General features: G+C 44.5%; 1 protein-coding gene across 1 annotated transcript in view; it reads right to left on the reverse strand.

Annotated features, from left to right (window-relative positions):
- The window catches only part of PTEN (phosphatase and tensin homolog), a 48,950-nt gene that overhangs the window by 22,074 nt on the left and 6,841 nt on the right, over window positions 1–20,035 (reverse strand). The window contains exons 2-4 of the mRNA XM_036385481.2: window positions 10,952–11,036; window positions 6,711–6,755; window positions 1,802–1,845 (exon numbers count right to left, since the gene is read on the reverse strand). Coding sequence (XP_036241374.1) covers window positions 1,802–1,845; window positions 6,711–6,755; window positions 10,952–11,036 — 174 coding nt within the window. The remainder of the gene's footprint in view (window positions 1–1,801; window positions 1,846–6,710; window positions 6,756–10,951; window positions 11,037–20,035) is intronic.

Consider the following 20,035-nt stretch of genomic DNA (forward strand, 5'->3'; position numbering starts at 1 on the left):
CATGGACACAAAGCTACTTCCCAAAGAAGATGAAGAGCCCTCAGTGTTTAGGTTTGAATGTGATACAAGATCATCCTGGGTGAATAATGAACTATTCTGGTGTTTCAAGCTCAGTACAATCAGAAGTTCCCTTTGCAGTCAGTTCACTTCAGGAGATTTTCAAGCACAACTTTTGTTCCCTGCTTAAGGAAGTCCTGAGTCACCAATTTGGTTATCTGAGGTTAACTAATTCAAGGATGAAAATGAAAAACCAGCATGTCTTGTGCAGAGGAGCTGTGAAAGGTGCTGTCACAACCAGCATTTGGGGCTGGGATTGACAGCAAAGGGAGCTGAGCACCCCCGTATCAGAAAGCAGAAACTCAAGCAAACATATGCTGTGGCCATATTAGAACATGTCCTCTTCTCTTCTTCCCCAAAGCACTGCTCCAGCAGATCCTAAAATATTTTTTCCTTGCTGGTGAGGATGGAGTGAGGTTTCTGGGCACTGTCATTCAACATCCTGAGAGCAAATCAGAAGCGCTGACAACTTCAACAAGACAATTTCAGCCCTTCTATATTCAGACATGAAAGCAGCCAATTACATTTTGGTCACGTTCTAAACCCTCTTTCATAATTAGATGGATGGTTTAAAATAATAATAATGAAAAATAGAAGTTGAGCCATTGCTATGATGCAGAAGAAGCCCAGAATTCGTTCATCTCCTACGATTCTCTGTAGGCACAAGGACTCCTCATCTACCCTCATCTGAAGGAACCACAACTTCTGAGCGAGAAATGCTCCTCTGCCCAAAGAACAAAGGTAAATCTGCATTTATTTATTACCTGGAGAGGTAATTCTGACACAACAGCTACATCAGTCAAGGTCAAAAGGCACCCCTGAAAGATTCCCCACTGCTTTTGGCAGCTCTGCACTGTCTAAGACCCAACTCATCTCTTAGAGACATCACATGGTGAATTAATTTTTATTTTAGCATCTGAAAGCTCTGCCAGATCTTCCCAAAGCTGCTATATACACATAGTGATAATGGTTTAAATGTTCTCCATTTCCATCCTTCATAAAAACCAGACTCTTCTGAGCCTCACACGAAAATTGTGCAAGGAATTTGTGCTTCACATGAAATTGTGCAAGGAATTTGTGCCTCACAGGAAAATTGTGCAAGGAACTTGTGCCTCACATGTCAATTGTACAAGGAATTTGTGCTTCACATATATATTGTGCAAGGAATTTGTGCTTCACATGTCAATTCTACAAGGAATTTGTACCTCACACAAAATTGTACAAGGAATTTGTACCTCACACGAAATTGTACAAGGAATTTGTGCTTCACATATATATTGTGCAAGGAATTTGTACTTCACACATAAATTGTACAAGGAATTTGTGCTTCACACATAAATTGTACAAGGAATTTGTGCCTCAAACGAAATTGTACAAGGAATTTGTACTTCACATGAAAATTGTGCAAGGAATTTGTACTTCACACATAAATTGCACAAGGAATTTGTACCTCACACATAAATTGCACAAGGAACTTGTATTTCCCTGAACTGAAACTTCTGTGCAACCCACTCTGCAGAAATCTTTTTGCAACTGCAGACTTTTTATTCGATTTTGATCTTTAACTGTCAGGAGCACACTTTTTTGAAAGCACCAAGAATATAGCAAGTTTTTCCAATGACTCAAAGCAATCTGACATCATTCCTTGTGCCCAAATCTCCTCCATGACTATTCATCAGCTCCTCCTTTAGGCCTTCATTCACTGAGGTTTAAAGAGAACACACATCAGGCAGTAAAAACCTACCTCTGCAGTTAAATTTGGCGGTGTCATAATGTCTTTCAGCACATCTGAAAAAGAAAAACAGACAAGAGTTCAAGACCAAGTCTCTGAGGCACTCCCAGCATCTGTCACACCCTGGAAAATCATGCATGCCCATCACCTTTATGATTTAAAACTAGAGGTTACACACAGAAAAAAGAAAAAAAAAAAGTTTTGCAGCAGACTGCTTACTAAAAAGTGAATTATTTTACTGAAAGGCAAATACTTACCCTCTGGTAATTGTAGTGCATGGCTGCTATGTTTTAGTCAATGTGACTCAATTTATGCAAGTTTGGGTTGAGTGTGCACCTTCTAACTCTGAGAGCAGAGAGCTGTGACCTTCATGCAGGGATGCTGAACCCAGAACACAGCTCAGGGTGCCTCAGCAGCAGTGTGGGTGCTCAGAGCAGTGGGGATCACAAGGATATCCACCATTAACATTATCAGAGATCACTTGGATCAAGCAGAGATTGTGGCACTGCTCTGGCACTGGCACTGATTGCTGAATTTAAGTGACCCTCGAAGGCCAAGCAGCCACATTTCCCCTCAGACCTGGGAGATGGCACATTGAGGGATTAAAAAATAGTTTTGTTGATACCAAGGATACACAAGCAATGGCTGAACACAATCCTGGCTCAGCTGCACTGAATCTGTGGGTATTTGCAGCACATTTCTGAAAGCTCTGGAGCTGTACCAGTATCTCCCCACTCATAGAGACCCTCTCCAGCTGGACAAAAACACAGCAAATCACACTGGATTTGCTTTTCCCAGGGATAAACAGCAGTGATGGGACACAAACCACCCCTCACTGGACTCTAAAGCCAAAGCAGCAGGCTAAGGACAACCAGATTTTGGGTTAAGGGGAAGGAAAGCAAGAGTGGACACCCTCCAGAATTTCCCCTGGAGCTGCTCCCTGCAGGGAGGATGATGTGAGTGGAAGTTCAGAAAGGAAAACTGACAACAATCCTGCCTTAGATCCTGCCAAGACCAGCTGGGATGGGGACCTGAGCAGCCTGACCTGGGGAATGGCATCCCTGCCCACAGCAGGGGGGTGCAACAAGATGGTGCTTAAGGTTCTTCCAACCCAAACCACCCTGGGCTTCTATCAAAGAGGACACCAGGCTGAAACACAACTGCTGCAGTCATTTCAGCAGAAAATCACACCTGGCTGTTCAGTTCTGGTTACAGCCTGTGCTCTTCCCAGGATTATTCCAATTCCCACAGCAGTTTCAGGGCTGCTCTGAACTCATCTCTGCTCCCCAGGTATGTTATGATTGCAGCCTCTGGAGCCACATGGAGCTGAGCTGACGCTTGCAGACACACAAACCTCTGGGCTGCTCCTTGTGTGACTGCACCTGGAGCCTCCCAGTGCTGCCCTGAGCTCTGCCCATGACACAGCCACAGGCAGGTCTGCTGGGGCTGCTCTCAGAGCTTCCCTTTCCCTGAATTCCAGAACCTTCTGAGCTCTACTCTGTGCTAGGGAAAAGCCTGGCAGCTCTCACAGCTCCAATCACATTGCTGACACTTCCTCTGGGACACAAGTGACCAGGTTAAGCTGGCACTTAAGAGGGGACTCCCAAAAATATTCTTCTCAAAGGCACTGGAGCCTTGGAGAAGAGAGCTGGATGCAGGGTGTCCATCCAAGGGGGATGGAGCAGCCAGCAGCACAGGAATTTGGGAAGCTGCAAACTCACAGGAATTTGGGAAGCTGCAAACTCACAGGAATTTGGGAAGCTGCAAACTCACAGGAATTTGGGAAGCTGCAAACTCACAAAGCATCCTATCCAGGAAAGTTTCCTGCAGCACAGGAATTTGGGAAGCTCACAAAGCATCCTATCCAGGAAAGTTTCCTGCAGCACAGGAATTTGGGAAGCTGCAAACTCACAAAGCATCCTATCCAGGAAAGTTTCCTGCAGCACAGGAATTTGGGAAGCTGCAAACTCACAGGAATTTGGGAAGCTGCAAACTCACAAAGAATCCTATCCAGGAAAGCTTCCTGCAGCACAGGAATTTGGGAAGCTGCAAAGTCACAGGAATTTGGGAAGCTGCAAACTCACAAAGCATCCTATCCAGGAAAGTTTCCTGCAGCACAGGGATTTGGGAAGCTGCAAAGTCACAGGAATTTGGGAAGCTGCAAACTCACAAAGCATCCTATCCAGGAAAGTTTCCTGCAGCACAGGGATTTGGGAAGCTGCAAAGTCACAGGAATTTGGGAAGCTGCTGGGAAGCAAAGCATCTTGTCCAGGAAAGTTTCCTGCAGCACAGGAATTTGGGAAGCTGCAAACTCACAAAGCATCCTATCCAGGAAAGCTTCCTGCAGCACAGGGATTTGGGAGCTGCAAAGTCACAGGAATTTGGGAAGCTGCAAACACACAAAGCATCCTATCCAGGAAAGTTTCTTGCAGCACAGGAATTGGGGAAGCTGCTGGGAAGCAAAGCATCTTATCCAGGAAAGTTTCCTGCAGCACAGGAATTGGGGAAGCTGCTGGGAAGCAAAGCAGTTACCACAAAGATCTTATCCAGGAAATTTTCCTGCTTCCTTCTAAAGAAACACCCAGCTCAAATGGGAACTAAGAGATCAAAGTCTTCGAAACATTAAAGAAAAATTCACAAATGGGTAGAAAAAACATCATCAAATTTGGAACTTTGAGAGAGTATCATTGAGTAGAATACCATGAGGGATTAAAAATAGTTTTGTTGATCCCAAGGATACACAAGAAATGGTTGAACACAAGCAATGCAGAGCTGCTGGCTCAGCTGCACTCAATTTGTGGGTATTTGCAGCAGAAATCCCACCAACACACACTCTGGGGATACTGGTAGGGCTTAATGCTTCAAGTGCATTTGGGGTGGGGTTTTAAACACTATTATAACTCAAATAGTATCAGATCTCCAAATGAAATCTCAATTTTTTTTGGCATTTCTGGGGTTAAGGAGGGGTTTGGCTGTTCTTAGGATTAAAGTGAGCTTAAAGCAACCCAGAAGCCAAATGCTGCCAGGTTAAAGTCACCATCAGTCATGGTGACTTCCTCTGCCAGAGCCCAGCCCCAGGGACACAGCAAGCACAGAAAATGCCCATTCTCATCACAGCTCCTTCCTTTAAGCACCTGCCTGCAGGACAGCTCAAGGAAACCCACTGGAGAAGATGGAGATGATTACAGCAGGGCAGGTGACAATCTGTCAGCATGGGAAGCTAGGAGATGCAAGTGCAAGAACAGATTTAAAGGAGATTTAAAACAGATTTAAGAGAATACTGAAGAAACAGCAAAGGCAAACAAGAGAGGAGCAACACAAGAAGGAAAATTAAACTGCTCAAACTGCTGGGAAGTTAAAAGCCAAGATGTGAGGATGGGGCATAACTGACATAGTTTCAGAAAAATCTCTAAATCCTTTTAGATAAAACTGCTCAATATACACATTATTATCAACTCCATGGAACAGCTACCTTAAGGGAACTCAAATCCCATGACAGATTTTGAAATAATTCTGACTATAATCATGTAACTCCTCTGAACTCCCACCTCCTCCTTTGAAACACAGACAATAGATCATTATTTACAAAGGATCAGCTTAATCTGAAGAAATGGAGTTCTCTGGAATACCTGATGGATGCAATTCCTTCCCATCTCCTGACCAAACACTGCCACAATTCACCTGATGGCATTTGATGTTTATAAATTTTGCCTGCGCAAGCATTGAGATATCTCCAGACAGTTTTATCCTCTGAAATTTTTCCTCTGAGTATGAATAAAGTAATTCCAGCACGATTCATTTGTGATGGTTTTGCAGTTAATAACAAGAAAATCAATTTTTATATAAGGAAATTGAAAACAAAAACCTGTAGCACACCTGGACAAGTTTTTTCTACAGCTGAAAACACACAGAGCAGCAACAGAAATGTCAAATTCATTTGTCTTATCACTGCTCTTCTCACTTACAAACTTTAAAAAGCTGTTCTTGTTTTCTGCCCCACAACAACTTCAATGACCACTGGAAGATTCCTCTATTTCTACTGTCACTTCTCTCCAATATCAGGGAAAATTGATGCACAATCCTTTAGCTAACCTACAGGCAGATTTAAATCCTTATTTTTAAATATTTGCTTTAATGACTTGGCAGATTATAATGTCATGCATTTCAGTACTACAATATTTTTTCTATTACTGTAGATATTTAAAAATATTAATTTAAAAAAATAATAAAGCTGTAACAGTTCAGAGAGTCAATCTTCAACTTGGGTTTTTAGGAAAAAAATGAAGGGGTAGGAAAACCACAAAACTAAATCATTTATACAAATGAAATTAGTCTAAGCTAATGAATAAATTAGATGAAGGAACAGCACAAAAACCTCCAAAAAATAAAACCAAAACCAGAAAACTCCTGTAACAGTACCAGCTTTCTGCAGGACTAAATTTTCAGAGAAGTCAGAAACCACCACCAATTGCTCCAGCAGCTTTTTTAAAGTAATAAACAGGGACACACAAGAAAAGGGAGGAAGCAAACAGAGCCTTGGTACCAATGCAGTTTGATTTTTTAAAAAATAGAGAAAAAAAATACCAGGAAAAGATTCATTTGGCAACTGGACATTAATACATGGACAGAAAGCCTGCTGTGAATTACTTTTCACTTTTTAATCACATGGCCCAAGCTCCAGATGGGCTGGATGCCAAGTCATTTAAAAACGTTCAAGTAACATGAATACACACCAGCATTTCATTTAACCTCACTCAGCTCCACTAAATGAAGTACCAGTGCTCTCAATCAGCCTTAATTGTTTTAAGAAATGTGCAAAACATCCCCAGCTCTGTTTCAGGACAGCAACAAGCCACTTGCACTGCTCAGCTATTTTTAGAAGTCATTCTTTTGGAGAATGTATATTTAAGAGCATACTTACAGATTGTATATCTTGTAATGGTTTTTATGCTTTGAATCCAAAAACCTTCAAGAGAAAAAAAAAATTATGTATGAATATACATTGAACAATATTGACCTCGATTTGCAGCATCCTTAAAGCAGCACCCAGCATGAGCAGTTCTGCATTCCCAGTCCCAGCAGTGCCCCAAAAATCAAGGAGGCAGAGTGTTGGAAACCTCACTCATCCAAATAATCCAACAGCATCAATAACACCACTAATGCAAGGAAGGGAAGGTCTGACCAGAAACTGAAATATTTACTGTACGTGGACTGATTTCCTGATTCCTAAAACACCTGCAGGTCACTGCAAGAAGCTGAGGAAGGCTCAGTTGTTTTCAAACAGAAAGCACAGATCACACCAGGTATCTGGAAACACTTCCTATTTAATCACCTGTGCCAAATATTTTACCACAAGGAAGAAAAGCAGGTAAAATAACTCTTGTGTTCCAGTTCTAGCCAGAATAATTCACTTCAACCCCAGGTTTTTTATTATTTGCCACTGAAATCTGTCCCCAGTGATATTGTGGGTTTTGGAAGGAGGAGCACTCGACTTTTTCACACTCATTTCATTTCCATGCTCACTTTGGAACACAAACTTCCCCTACAAGCCTCAGCAAGCCAAACTGCAAGCATGATTCATCAGAAGTGCTGTGATTATATATGATGTGTCACCTGGCAATGTGCAAGAAGAAATAACATGCAAATGTTTACACTTAACATCATCAACAGTGTGTATCTGCACATCAGCCAGAAGGAATTTAATTAGCCATGACAGAACATGCTGTTCAAATTGAAAAGAAACACTAGCTGCTAAAATCCTGGAAAGCTCAAGCAAAAACAAGCTCTGGTTATCACTCATAATATTCCAGAAGAACCTAGAACAGCTCTGTGGTTAAAGGCCTGCACTAAAATGGGAACAGATGTGAGTGTGAAACTCCAAGTGCAGCAGGAAAAAAATTCCCTGAGTGCCACTGGTGCCCCTGTTGGCAGCCTTGGAGAGCCTCAGGAAGATGGTGGGCACTGGGATTTGTTTCAGGAGATGTTCCTGTTGGTTAACACACTCCAGAGTGAGGAGAGCTGGCTCTCCTTTGCCAGGAATATCCACACAGTGGAGTAGGATGTTTTTAAGGACAAAATTCCATCCAAAACCTCTCCAAGTGTCACTCACAGGAGACAGCCAGCAGTGCAGGTTGTACTTCTCATCCAGCATTAGCCTGGAATTTGTCAGGGTAGCAGCTATTCAGAAAAAGCCCACTGCTGGATCCTGGCTCAATATCAACTGCTCAGGAGCCTGAGCACTTTGGATTTCTGCATAAAAAGCACTCAGAAAAAAACTCCCCAATAAAAAGATGACAGGAGCAGATGAGGACTGCAACGTGCAGAATGCTGCATGATCTCATTTTCTTCTTGTTTAAAAAGAGAAGGTAACAAATGTAATAATACTTGAGCATCCAGTTCCCTACAGCCACTTAATTTACATCTCTGCTTATCTTAATTTGGTTGATGACGCTTTTAGGTGATCACTGCTCCTTTTGATCAGTGTTTATGGACAGCTTCATAATTATATAGGCATTCCAAAATCTAATTTACACATATCTACCTCCTCAACCACTAAAATGTCTTTTCCTTCATCCAGAAGCTACTGAAATCAAGGCTGTGAATGGAAGAGGGCCTTCAAAGACTCCTGCCTATCAATATTTATTTACATTATTCCCATGTTATATTAGATATTGGGAATGAGGAATTGTTCCCTGGCAGGGTGGGCAGGCCCTGGCACAGGGTGCCCAGAGCAGCTGGGGCTGCCCCTGGATCCCTGGCAGTGCCCAAGGCCAGGCTGGACACTGGGGCTGGAGCAGCCTGGGACAGTGGAAGGTGTCCCTGCCATGGCAGGGGGGGCACTGGATGGGATTTTAGGTCCCTCCCAAGCCACAAACTCCACATTTCCAGCCAGCTTGCTTCCAGCCACCTTTTCATGAAGCTGATGGAATATCCAGTCCCTGATGAACTCCACATTTGAAAATTGTGGGACAGGGGCAAAGGCTGGACTTCTGATAAATCCCAGAATGGTTTAGGTTGGAAGGGACCCTAAAGCCCATCTCCTTCAAGCCCTGTCATGGCAGGGACACCTTCCCCTGTCCCAGGCTGCTCCAAGCCCTGTCCAGCCTGGCCTTGGGCACTGCCAGGGATCCAGGGGCAGCCCCAGCTGCTCTGGGCACCCTGTGCCAGGGCCTGCCCACCTTCCCAGCCAAGAATTCCTTCCCAAAATCTAATCTCCCACGGGAATAATGCCCCATGCTCAGCAGGGCAGCAGAGAATGCAGCACTGCACCTCCCCCAGCCAGCTCAGCTCCAGGCTCTGACACTCTCAGTGCTATTTGTGGCTGGTGATTTTCGTCATGACAGCAGAACATGCAAAACCAAGCCCCTGGAGCCCAGCTGAGTGCAGCTGTGCAGGGAGCCACTGCCTCCAGAGCTCTGACTGTCAGGTGAGGCTGATGAGTCCTGCCAGGGTGGGAATGGAGGAGCTCAGCTCACTTCTGTCCCAGCCTGGGTGCAATCCCCATGGAAATGCCTGCAGCCCTAGTTCTGCTGTAGAATCATGGAATCTCAGGACACTTTGGGTGGGAAGAGACCTTAAAGCCCATCCAGTGCCACACCTACCATGGCTCCAGCCCCATCAGAACTCAGTGGCCTCCTCTGGACTTGCTCCAAGAGTTCCACATCCTTCTTAAGTTGGAAGCCCCAGAATTCCAGGTGGCAGAATCCCCCCCTCTCCTGCTGCCCACGCTGGGGCTCAGCCCAGGGCACGGGGGGGTTCTGGCTCCCAGCTCCCACTCCCAGGGCCTTCCCCAGGGCTGCTCATCCCCTGGATTGATGCTGGGAGCTGCCCTGAGCCAGGGGCAGCACCAGCACTTCACTCTGCTGGACACCATGAGCTTGGTGCAGGCTCAGCCCTCCAGCCTGCCCAGGTGCCTCTGGATCCACCAGTGTCACAGCTGGATGTGCTGAGGGTGCCTCAATCCCTCTGTCAGAGTCACCCACAGAGCTGCTGAGCAGCACCAGCCCCTCAGAGACCTCAATTGTCCCCTGGTCTCCATAGGGACCAAGAGCTGCTGCCCACAGCACTTTGCCTGCAGCCATCCAGCCTGAGGGCTCCATCCATCAAATCCCTGTGTCTCCAGTTCAGACACAAGGATGCTGGGTGGGAACACTTTGCACAATTATGAGACACTCCCCATGGCACCTCCCAGCTGGGAGAAGCACCTCCTTGCCCAGACACACCCAACACCTTCCCTGAAAACCTTCCTGCATGATCACTCACCCCAAAGGCTGAGTCTCTCACAGACCTACTGAGCTCAGGACCTCAAATGAATCTCCCCCCCATGAATCTCCCCCCTCCAAGGCACCACTTTTCAAAAAAGAAAATCACAACTTTGAACCCTAAAACCACAAACTTTTGGCAGCTTCTACCAAGAGTTTGGTTTTTAATGCAACTTCTCACACTCTCCAGGTAGGGTTTTAACTCAATTAATTACAACAGTGTTCCTACAACACTCCCCACCTCCTTCTCAATTGTAGTCAGCAGTTCAGGGTAATGACTTTATCTGAAATTAAAAATGACAACCTATAGGGGCTTTTTTACCAGCAGTATCAGATTTCAGGTCATCTTTCTCCTTGTCCATAATTATTCAACACAACCAAATGTAAAAGCCTTTATTAAAAGTCATTTACTTTTACATTTACTATTTGAAACACATGTTTCAAATTCACTATTTGAAACAAATGTTTACCACATTTGCTATTTGAAATCAAAATTTACTAATCAAGCACTTCATTTATCAACTGATGAAAGGATAAGGGCAAATTTATCCTGAAATACCATCAGTTACCTGAGGAAACTCTTGACAATGAATAGAGCCATTAGATTGATGTCTTTCTATAAGTAAATAACCTCTTTTTACTCCAACACAAGTTACTGAAGTCAAATTTTCCCACTAAAAAAGCAGATTATATGCATTTGAGTTCAACCCAGAGCAGCAGCCTGGCCATTTTCTGTTGTTTCCAACATTTTCCAGGATAGCTATTAAGGCAACATCTACAAGATGCAAAAAACCCTCAGCATTTCTACAAGTCAGAACACACAGGCTTTCCTCAGCAGGACATAAATGAGTATACAAAAGATTATTCCAAGTTTTTGAAGTTAAGAAAAAGAAAGCCTTACCTTACTACATCGTCGATGTTGTTGCGGTACACTCCTTCAAGCCTCTCTGCAGGAAAGCCCATAGCAATTATGTTTGGATAAATATCTGAATATGCAAGTTATGGAAATATTTATAAAGCATGGGAGATGCCTACAAAAGCATTAAATGGATATTAATCAAATGTTTAACTGTACCCAAATCAGAGCAACAACTCACACTGCATGCAATAGGTCGGAATGTGCAGATCTGAAAAGGATTATATACATTGCTTATCAAAAAAACCCCAACAATTACCCACTTCTGCACAAATATTCTCATTTCTTATTCTGAACTACCTGCAATTTATTTGCCAAAAGCAACCCAGGATAAAAGAATTTAAGAAAAGTACCTCTTAGCCAAACAAACCAGTGCTAAGGAAAAAGGGCAAATAAGAAAATTTTAAGTTTACATTTAGAGTTGATGTAGTAAAGAACTCAAAACTGCTAGAAAATTACTGGTATTTATTTTCCCTGTGGTGAAATGATAGATGAATTTTTTTTTAACAGAGTTTTGGAAAAGAAAGTCCTCGTAAGTTTAAAGCATTATTAGAAATGATAATGTAATGAAAAAGCTCAGCTGAAGAGTGAACCAGAAATGAAAGCAGCAGCTCGAAACAACCCATACCCTGCCACATTAACATACTCCTCCTCAAACTAATTTTAGCAGGAGCAAGAACAAAGCATGATATGTTTGAAGTTGGCTCTGCTTTAAAAAGGGGGGCTGGAGGAGGTGATTTCCAGAGGGCCCTCTCAACCTAAATTATCCCAACCTTTCAAGACTCGTTTTTATTTTCATGGTCAAAATATACCAAAGCTCCAAAGAATAATCACACCAGAATGGGAGATAGTGCACTGGCTTCCAAGAGACAAAAATTCCAGTTGCTTGTGCACAAAGAAAAGCCTGAAGTAGGACACAAACTACTCTACTCCACCCTTGCAAAATTCCCACAAGTGCTCAAGAGCAGAGCAGCACAGACCAAGCTCTGCATTGACACCATTAACTGCAAGGCTTCAGAAAAACATTAGGAACTGAATACACGGAAATAATGTTTTGTACTCTTGGAAAAAAAAAAATAAATTAGCATTTACTGTGTTGTAATCCAAGTATTAATAGACATTGGTCTGCTTGGGCCATTCAACAGATCATTTGTACAGACAAAGAGAAAAATATGAAAAAGCTTTGGAGTAAGCCAAATAAATATTTGTGGCTGTTTTAAATACAGACACTGAAACAGGTTTGTGTCTGGTTTCCAGTTTATTCTGTACTTGCCCAAACACTAAAAAAAACCACATATTGGGGAAAAAAACCCAACAAAACATTAAAGTGCTTACCTTACAGAGCTTGTGATAACCTCAAATCACAAACTTGGAGTTTCCCTCTGATCTATTTTACTCAGCAAGCAGTTCACACCTCTTTAATTAACAAAAGGTGTGATATAATTAGCAATGTCTTCACTGTTTTATCGGTTATTCCCTGCCATAAGCAGAAGCAACTGGTTCTGTATCATATTAACTGAATTACCTGGCTAATACACCCCATCAGTCCCTCCTCCTTCCCAATTTCAGCCTGATTCCTCCCCACTCCCAGTTCCAGATCTCTCCTCCAAAGCCCATCCCCGTGCATCCTGCTCTGAGCAGCAGGGCTACACAAGCCAGAAATGACCACAGCAAAATAATCCAGTATATCACTCTGCTTTCTATAGCACTTCTCGTGGAAGACAAGCCCTCATGCTGGCAACAGGGGGAAAACAATTTCATTTTGACACATCAAAACAAAGCTCACTTTCAGCTGCAGCATCACCCATGGGACAGCTGCCCAAACTTCACTGAATTGTGAGTGACTTGCTCACACTTTTATTTGCAATCCTGAGCTTTCCCTGACGTTCAGATGCTTCTCCTCTCCCAGGGGCTGAGACAGGAGATACTTTCCAGGATTTCCAGCTGGTGCAAGATGGGAGAGAGGCAGACACACCCCCTGAGCCAAGGGAACAGAACATCTTAACAGCAGCGTTCCCAGCCTGCTCACACACTGCTCCAAACACCAAAGCCTCCAAAAGCACGCAGGCACAGGCAGATAAAAAGTTCCAAAATAACCTGGGTGCTCCCAGGCTGCTGCAAGCTCAATTCCTCAGCTCCTGACTCTCTCCCTGCTCTCCTCCCTGGCTCAAGGGCACAGCTCCCAGCCATTCCTGCTCCCAAACTGCAGCCAGGCAAAGCCCTCCAGGGTCAGGAGAGCAGCCTCAGACTGACTGATCCCCACCTGGCAACCAGGAAGCACTGGCAATGCTAAAGCTGATCCTGGCAGTGCCTGGACAGGGCTTGGAGCAGCCTGGGATGGTCAAAGGTGTCCCTGCCCATGGCAGGGGGTGCCACTTTAAGGTCCCTTATACCATGAGCTTTAAGGTCCCTTAAAACCATTAAGGTCCCCTTAAAACCATTCCATGATTCTGTGACCTTTACAATTATTTTTACATTTTAAACCGAAAGTGGGAATTGGAAAAGGGGTTCCACAATATGCCAGTAAGGAAAGACAATGAAAAAAATACTTGAAATAAGGAGGGAGGTGGGAAGTATGAGTCTCCACCTTGACATGAGGAAGAAAACTTCCCTGGAGGGTAACAGAGCACTGCCCAGAGAGGGTGTTGAGTTTCTCTGCCTCTGGAGACTTTCCAAGCCCACCTGGAAGTGCTCCTGTGTCAGCTGCTCCAGGTGGCCCTGCCTGAGAGGGAGCTGCACTGGATGATCTCCAGAGGTCCCTTCCAACCCCAGCTATTCTGTGAGCCTGTGATGCTGATTCACTAAAATTGTTTTGTGTGATCTGAGCTTTGCAACCTGACAGCACAAAAACCCAACTCAACTGTTGCTCAAAATGAAATACCTAACAGTGAGCCTCACAGGGAGAAAGGGTTCTTTTTTAAAAAAAACATTATAATTTTTTTATACAGGCAAGCCAATGTCTCTCCCACCTAAATATAATCGTCCTGAAGCACCTCAGTGATTATCTCAAAGCATTAGGCTGGAATGCAGCTCCCAGGCACTGCTGACTCACCCTGGTGTCTGCACAGGGCTGCTGCCAAAGGACACGGCCCCAGCACCGCCCTGCCAGGCACCAGGCTCCAGCTGCTGCTCCCAAGGAGAGCATGGAGCACCAATCACAGACCCATTCTTACTGCTGAGAGAGAGAATTTCGGGGTTTTTTTTTTTACATGCTGACATAAATATTCCTGGCAGCACGGGGAAGAGATGCAGAACCATCAAATATCCTGAGCTGGAAGGGACCCACAGGGATCATCCAGCCCAACCCTTGCCCTGTACACACATCCCAACAATTCCATCCTGTGCATCCCTGGGAGCATTGTCCAAGGGCTCCTGCAGCTCTGGCAGCCTCGATGTGCTGCTTTGAAGCTCTTGTGGTGGTTCAAACAATTAAAGAAAGCCTTTGCTTTAGGGAGCACTGAGATGGAAGAACAGAATGGAAGCAGTGCTGCTGTTTGCACAGATGAATTAAATCTCTGAGCAGAAATTGAAGTTTCATCACCTAAATGGAAAAGCTGTCATAAAGCCAATTTCTTCCACCCATCCTGGGAAAAGATACCCCAAGATCTGCAGCAGGTAGAGGGCATGGCTGCTCCTGCATCCCTCCCAGCCCATTTTATCCCCATGCTGAGGAATGAAACTCCTCTTCAGGGACAGGGACAGCCCCGATCACTGCAAGGACCAGCTCAGGAGCAACCACCCACTGAGCATCACCTTCAGCAGGCTCTGCTCTCCCCAGCCACACACAGCAGCTCCCAGACACCCCTTTTCACACCTCACTTCATTGAACATCGATTTCCAAAGCTGAAATTAAGATATTCACTACCAAGATGAGATTTCTTACACAGGAGCTTGGGAAGCTGGGCTTCCATTCAAAGGAAGAACTCTGAGTCATCATGGAATTGGTAACCATACTGCTAATTTTAGAAATCTGGGAGAACTGATCATTTAAAACGTGCAACAAGCTCATTATCGATTCCAGGCTTTTTTTTTTTAAGACAAGAAAACAAAAATGGAAAAAGCCTCAGTCATTTACTGAGGCTGTTCAACACATGCAAAAACAAAGCCAACCCAAGTGGTGTAACTACCAAAATTTCATAGGATATGCTGAGTTGGAAGGAACCCACAAGGATCCACAAGGATTTGAAATGGGCTTTTTAAAAAGCATAAAATAAATCCTACCACATTTTGCCAAAGCAGCTCTTTCCTAAGATACACATTCCCAAAAATGGTTCTAACAGTTTTTAAAGTACTCATTCCTTTCTCAGTCTTGTAAACATGGAAGCTGGGATTTTAGTGCTGATAATAAAATAAAATTATTGGACAGACCCATGATCAGAGGATCACAAATATCCTGAGCTGGAAGAGATCCCCAAGGATCATGGATCCAGCTCCTGTTCCTGCCCAGACCCCCCAACAATCCCACCCTGGAGCAGTGTCCAAGCTCTCCTGGAGCTCTGGCAGCCTCGGGGCCTGTGCCCATTCCCTGGGGATTCTGGGCAGTGCCAGCACCCTCTGGGGGAAGAACCTTGCCCTGAAATCCACCCCAAACCTCCCCTGGCACAGCTCCAGCCATTCCCTGGGTCTGTCCCTGTCCCAGAGAGCAGAGATGGAGCTGCAGCCCCTGCTGAGCTCTGCCCTCAGTCTCCTCCAGTGAACAATCCCAGTGCCCTCACATGGCCCTTCCAGACCCTTCCCCACCCCTGTGTCCCTCCTTTGGTCACTCTCTGGCAGCTTTACACCTGTTCTGTACTCTGGAGCCCTGTGACACACAAGGCAGAACACCAGAACACCCTCCACTCATGTTCTTACCACCAACTACACAATCCCACTTCCAAAGGAGCCAAGAGAGCACTGTGCTGTGCCCAAGGAACCCCAAAATCACCCCAGCCAATTATCTGCTAAATCACCCAATGCCACAACGATGCTTTGTCAATACAGAAACCAGACCAATGCAAATGATCCATGTGCCACTGCAGAAATGCCTTTGCTCCAAGGCTGCTCACAGACTGAACAAAACACTCTCCTTAAAGGCTGAAATCATTCCCACATTGCTGAAGATGACAGTCTTTCCAGTTGCTATGAGAAAAATTCTGGATCATTATGCAAATCAGCTGTTATAATCACTTTCAAAAATAGCTGTCTATATATTCACATTATGCCAAGACCAAATTAAAGAATATGCAGTATACACTTGCAATTTTTTACATAGATAGAGATATAAAAGTAAATTACTCATGTTGGTCCTGTAACTGATTTTGCTCACAAATTCAGACTTTTTCCTAATAATGGAAAGTGGCCAAAAAAGCAGAGCAAAACATTTACCAATTCTTAATTCTTAAAGAGTCACAAGGAAGCTGCAAAAACCAACAGCTGCAGCTTTTCCTGCAATGATCAACACTGCCAGTCAGTAACTGTAACATCATTAGAATGTCTGAGTGATTTTATGAAGTCCTATACTTCCAAGTATTTAACCCCTGATCCTCACTCCACTCTTAAGGTGGCTCTAACAGGAAAACAAAGAGCAAATGACCTCATCTCCTATTTTATAGGCAGGCCAGAGCATGCAGTACTTCAGAATTTACACACAGCTTTTTAAACCCAATACTGAGACAGGTTTTACATCAAAACAAAAACGAAAAAGAGCTTTAAACCTCATAGCCCTTTGTAATTTTACAAATATTTATTATTTGCAAGGGCCTGGAACAAAAGGAGAAGGGGAAATGGCTTCTCACTGACAGACTGAAGGTTTATATTGGATATTGGGAAGAAATCCTTCCCTGGCAGAGGCTGCCCAGAGCAGCTGTGGCTGGCCCTGGATCCCTGGAATGTCCAAGGTCAGGATGGACAGGGCTTGGCATCATGGAAGGTGTCCCAGCCCATGGCAGGGGGTAGAACTGGGTGAGCTTTCAGGTTCCTTCCAGCCCAAACCATCCTGGGATTCTGTGAATCAAAGGCTTCAGGAAGACCTAGCAAGCATTAGATTTCATCTTTCTTTAGAAAGGAAATTTCCAAGGAGCTGAGTATTCCTGAAGCTGTGGATGATGGGGCTGTTCAAGCTGTGCTTGGGAGCTAAAAACCTTTCTGCACACCCTGAACCTGACACCTGCAAATAAAACAACAACAGTCCATTTCTCCCAACGTGGAATTTCATTTAACAAAGAACAGCCTTAAACTGAGGAATCTCCAGCCTGAAACAAGCTCCACAACTGCCAGGAATGCTCATTTTCACTTGCAGTTCAGGCAGGGGAGGTTTGGCCTTGCTTTAATCTGCTCCCCACCAGCCCAGTCCTCACCTGCTGCCAGCTCTGCTTCGTGTCACCCTCACCCTCCTGCCTGCCAGGGGACCCAGCCACCAGTGTGGGGTGGCCAAGCTGTCACTGCCACGTCCCATGTGACAGCAAAGCCCAGGAGCAGAGGCACAGCGTGGCTTTGAAAGCTCCCAAAGTTGCTTTGTTGTCTGAATTAGCCTGCAGGTTTCAGGAACTCTGGCTGCAGGAGCTGTGTGAGGAGGTCTGGCAGCACAGCTGGGCTGAAACGTTCCCCTGGTGACCTCCAGCCCTTTAAGTCCAGCTTAAACAAGTGCACAGAGCAACAGCAAGGGAGAAAAAAAACCAGCACTGCTCTAACTGTTCAACAGCTTGACAGCCTGGAGCTACAGGGGGAGTGTTACAAGAAGTGTCCACACTCCATCCTCAAACAGATTTAAGAGCCCTGACAAATGGCCAAGCTCTTATTAGTGCCATTTGCTTGACAGCATCCCAACAACAAAAAAGAAAATGACATAGGAAAATAGATCCAGGCAAATCGAAAGACTTTCCTGACATGCATGCTGTTTAAGCTGTAGCCATGAGTGCCTTCTTTATTTAACAGGCAGCATTTCCATTAGCCAGCATGAAATGCAAAATAATTTTAGTATTTTTCTAGGAGCCTGGATCATCAGGAAGTATAGAGGAAATGAACAGGAAGAAAGTTCTTCAGAGCAAAGGAGGATTCCTTGTAGCCAGCCAGCTGCACTTGTCAACTCTACCATCTGTGCCTTAAACAACAAGCAAAGGGACCAACTCAGATGTGGCTGAAACATTTTATCATTTAGAAGAAATGCATTTAACCCCTTGATGCTCCATATTCCAACAAGGATTCTTTTTTTCCCCCCATTTTTTAGTGGTTTTTTTAAACTTTCAGCCTGCAATTTAAAAGCAACAACCTAGATAAGGAATAACTGCAACTCTTTCATATCCAGGAGGCAAAGCTGGCCCACATGAGGTCATGGGGCTGACAAAGGTCTGGAGGGGAACTCAAATTCCCACAGCATAAAGAAATAAATCAGAAGATGCCTCAGGAGGAAATGCCAGGTTGTCTACATCCACAACTCACTTCTGGACTGCTCATTATATGGCATTTGGGAGTCATCCCAGAGCAAGAGACTCTCCCTTCATCTGTGGGGTGTAGGAGATTGTCCAGGAACTCTCAGCCATGTGGAGGCTTTGCTGAAGAGCTAACGGGGTCATGTTAAAATTGGGGGAAAAAAACCCCACAGACCTCACAGCAGAAATAGAAAAAAAATGGTAACAAAGGCATGAAGATGATGGCTGCTCTAGAGAACAGCTTGTACTGACAAAGGCTGAGAAAAAGGCACCTGAAACTTCCATTTCAAAACGGTCTGGAATCATAAATAAAGATACAAAAGCATGCAGAGAGTAAAGGAAGCACAAGCTCTTGTGTAGAGCTGCAAGAAATGTTTGGACAATGCTCTGAGGCACAGGGTGGGATTGCTGGGGTGTCCTGTGCAAGGCCAAGAGCTGCACTCTGATGATCCTTGTGAATCCTTTGGAACCCATGAAACCCCTCTAGAATAGCTGACCAGATTAAAGCACAGAAAAGCTGCCCTTCCCATTGAGAAAGAGCTAAGAGCAAACAGGAACATAAATAATGCACCACACTCTGTGTTATTGATACAAAGTTTGGCAGAACTCTTCACTTGTGAAGGCAGAGACTGGGCTTAAACTCCCTAACTCAGACCTACAATCCCAAGAGATTTCCAGAGGGAAACATGCAAAGAAAGTTCTTTTGTTTCTGCTGACATTTTGGAAAGGCCACAGCCCATCTTTCCATAGCCAGCAAACAAAACATGGTGGCCCAAGGATGATGGTGCAGAATCCCAGGATCACTGAGGTTGGAAAATGCTCTGGGATCATCAAATCCACCCTGGGACTGATCCTCACCCTGTCACCCACACCAGAGCATGGCGTGCCACATCCAGCTGTGCACAAGGCAAGACAAGGACTGAGCACATCCCTTCCCAAGGAACCAATGCTGGCAGAAGCTGCACTAGCACACCTCAATTTGAGTTTCTAAGTGCCAAACTGACCTGTTTTAACCACCAAGCCAAGTCAGCAGGAGCCCTTTCAAGCAGAGCTGTGAGATGTGACCGTGTGTTCCCAGCACACCACCCCACTTTGCAGGATCTCCCTGAACCACCACTGTGTACTTAAGCATGTCCTAACCTCAAACACCCCCAGAAAAACACAGGAATTTTATTCAGTAAAGAGAAGCCAGCACAGAGGAGTCACTACTTTGATATTTACTGACAGGAAGTGAAAAATGGCTCAGACTCAACTTTTTGCAAGCCTGAAAGAACATCCAAAAACTTTTAGAGACAAGGGAATTTAAAAGAGCTGTGAGGCTGCAGGACAAACACAGCACACTAAAAACCTTCAGAGAACAGAAACTACAAAAAGTAGGGTTTGTATGGATTTATCAAACCTTAATGTGCTCGGGGTGGGTCAAAAGAAAATAAAGGTGAGTGGCAAAACAAGACCCAGGGCCATTCTAATAAACCACTACTCAAACAATAAGCTCCAAAGAGATAATTTTATCCAAATGAAATCTGGTGTTTCCCTCCTCTAAATGTTAGCATAAAAAAAAGGACATTACTTCTCTAACTCACCCACACAAGAAATGAAAGAACAGAAAATCCACAACTCTTCAGTTGTAGCCCAATATATACCCAGGCAATGCAATGAATTA

This window comes from Molothrus ater, chromosome 8 (assembly GCF_012460135.2).
Source record: "Molothrus ater isolate BHLD 08-10-18 breed brown headed cowbird chromosome 8, BPBGC_Mater_1.1, whole genome shotgun sequence".
Lineage (NCBI taxonomy): Eukaryota > Metazoa > Chordata > Aves > Passeriformes > Icteridae > Molothrus > Molothrus ater.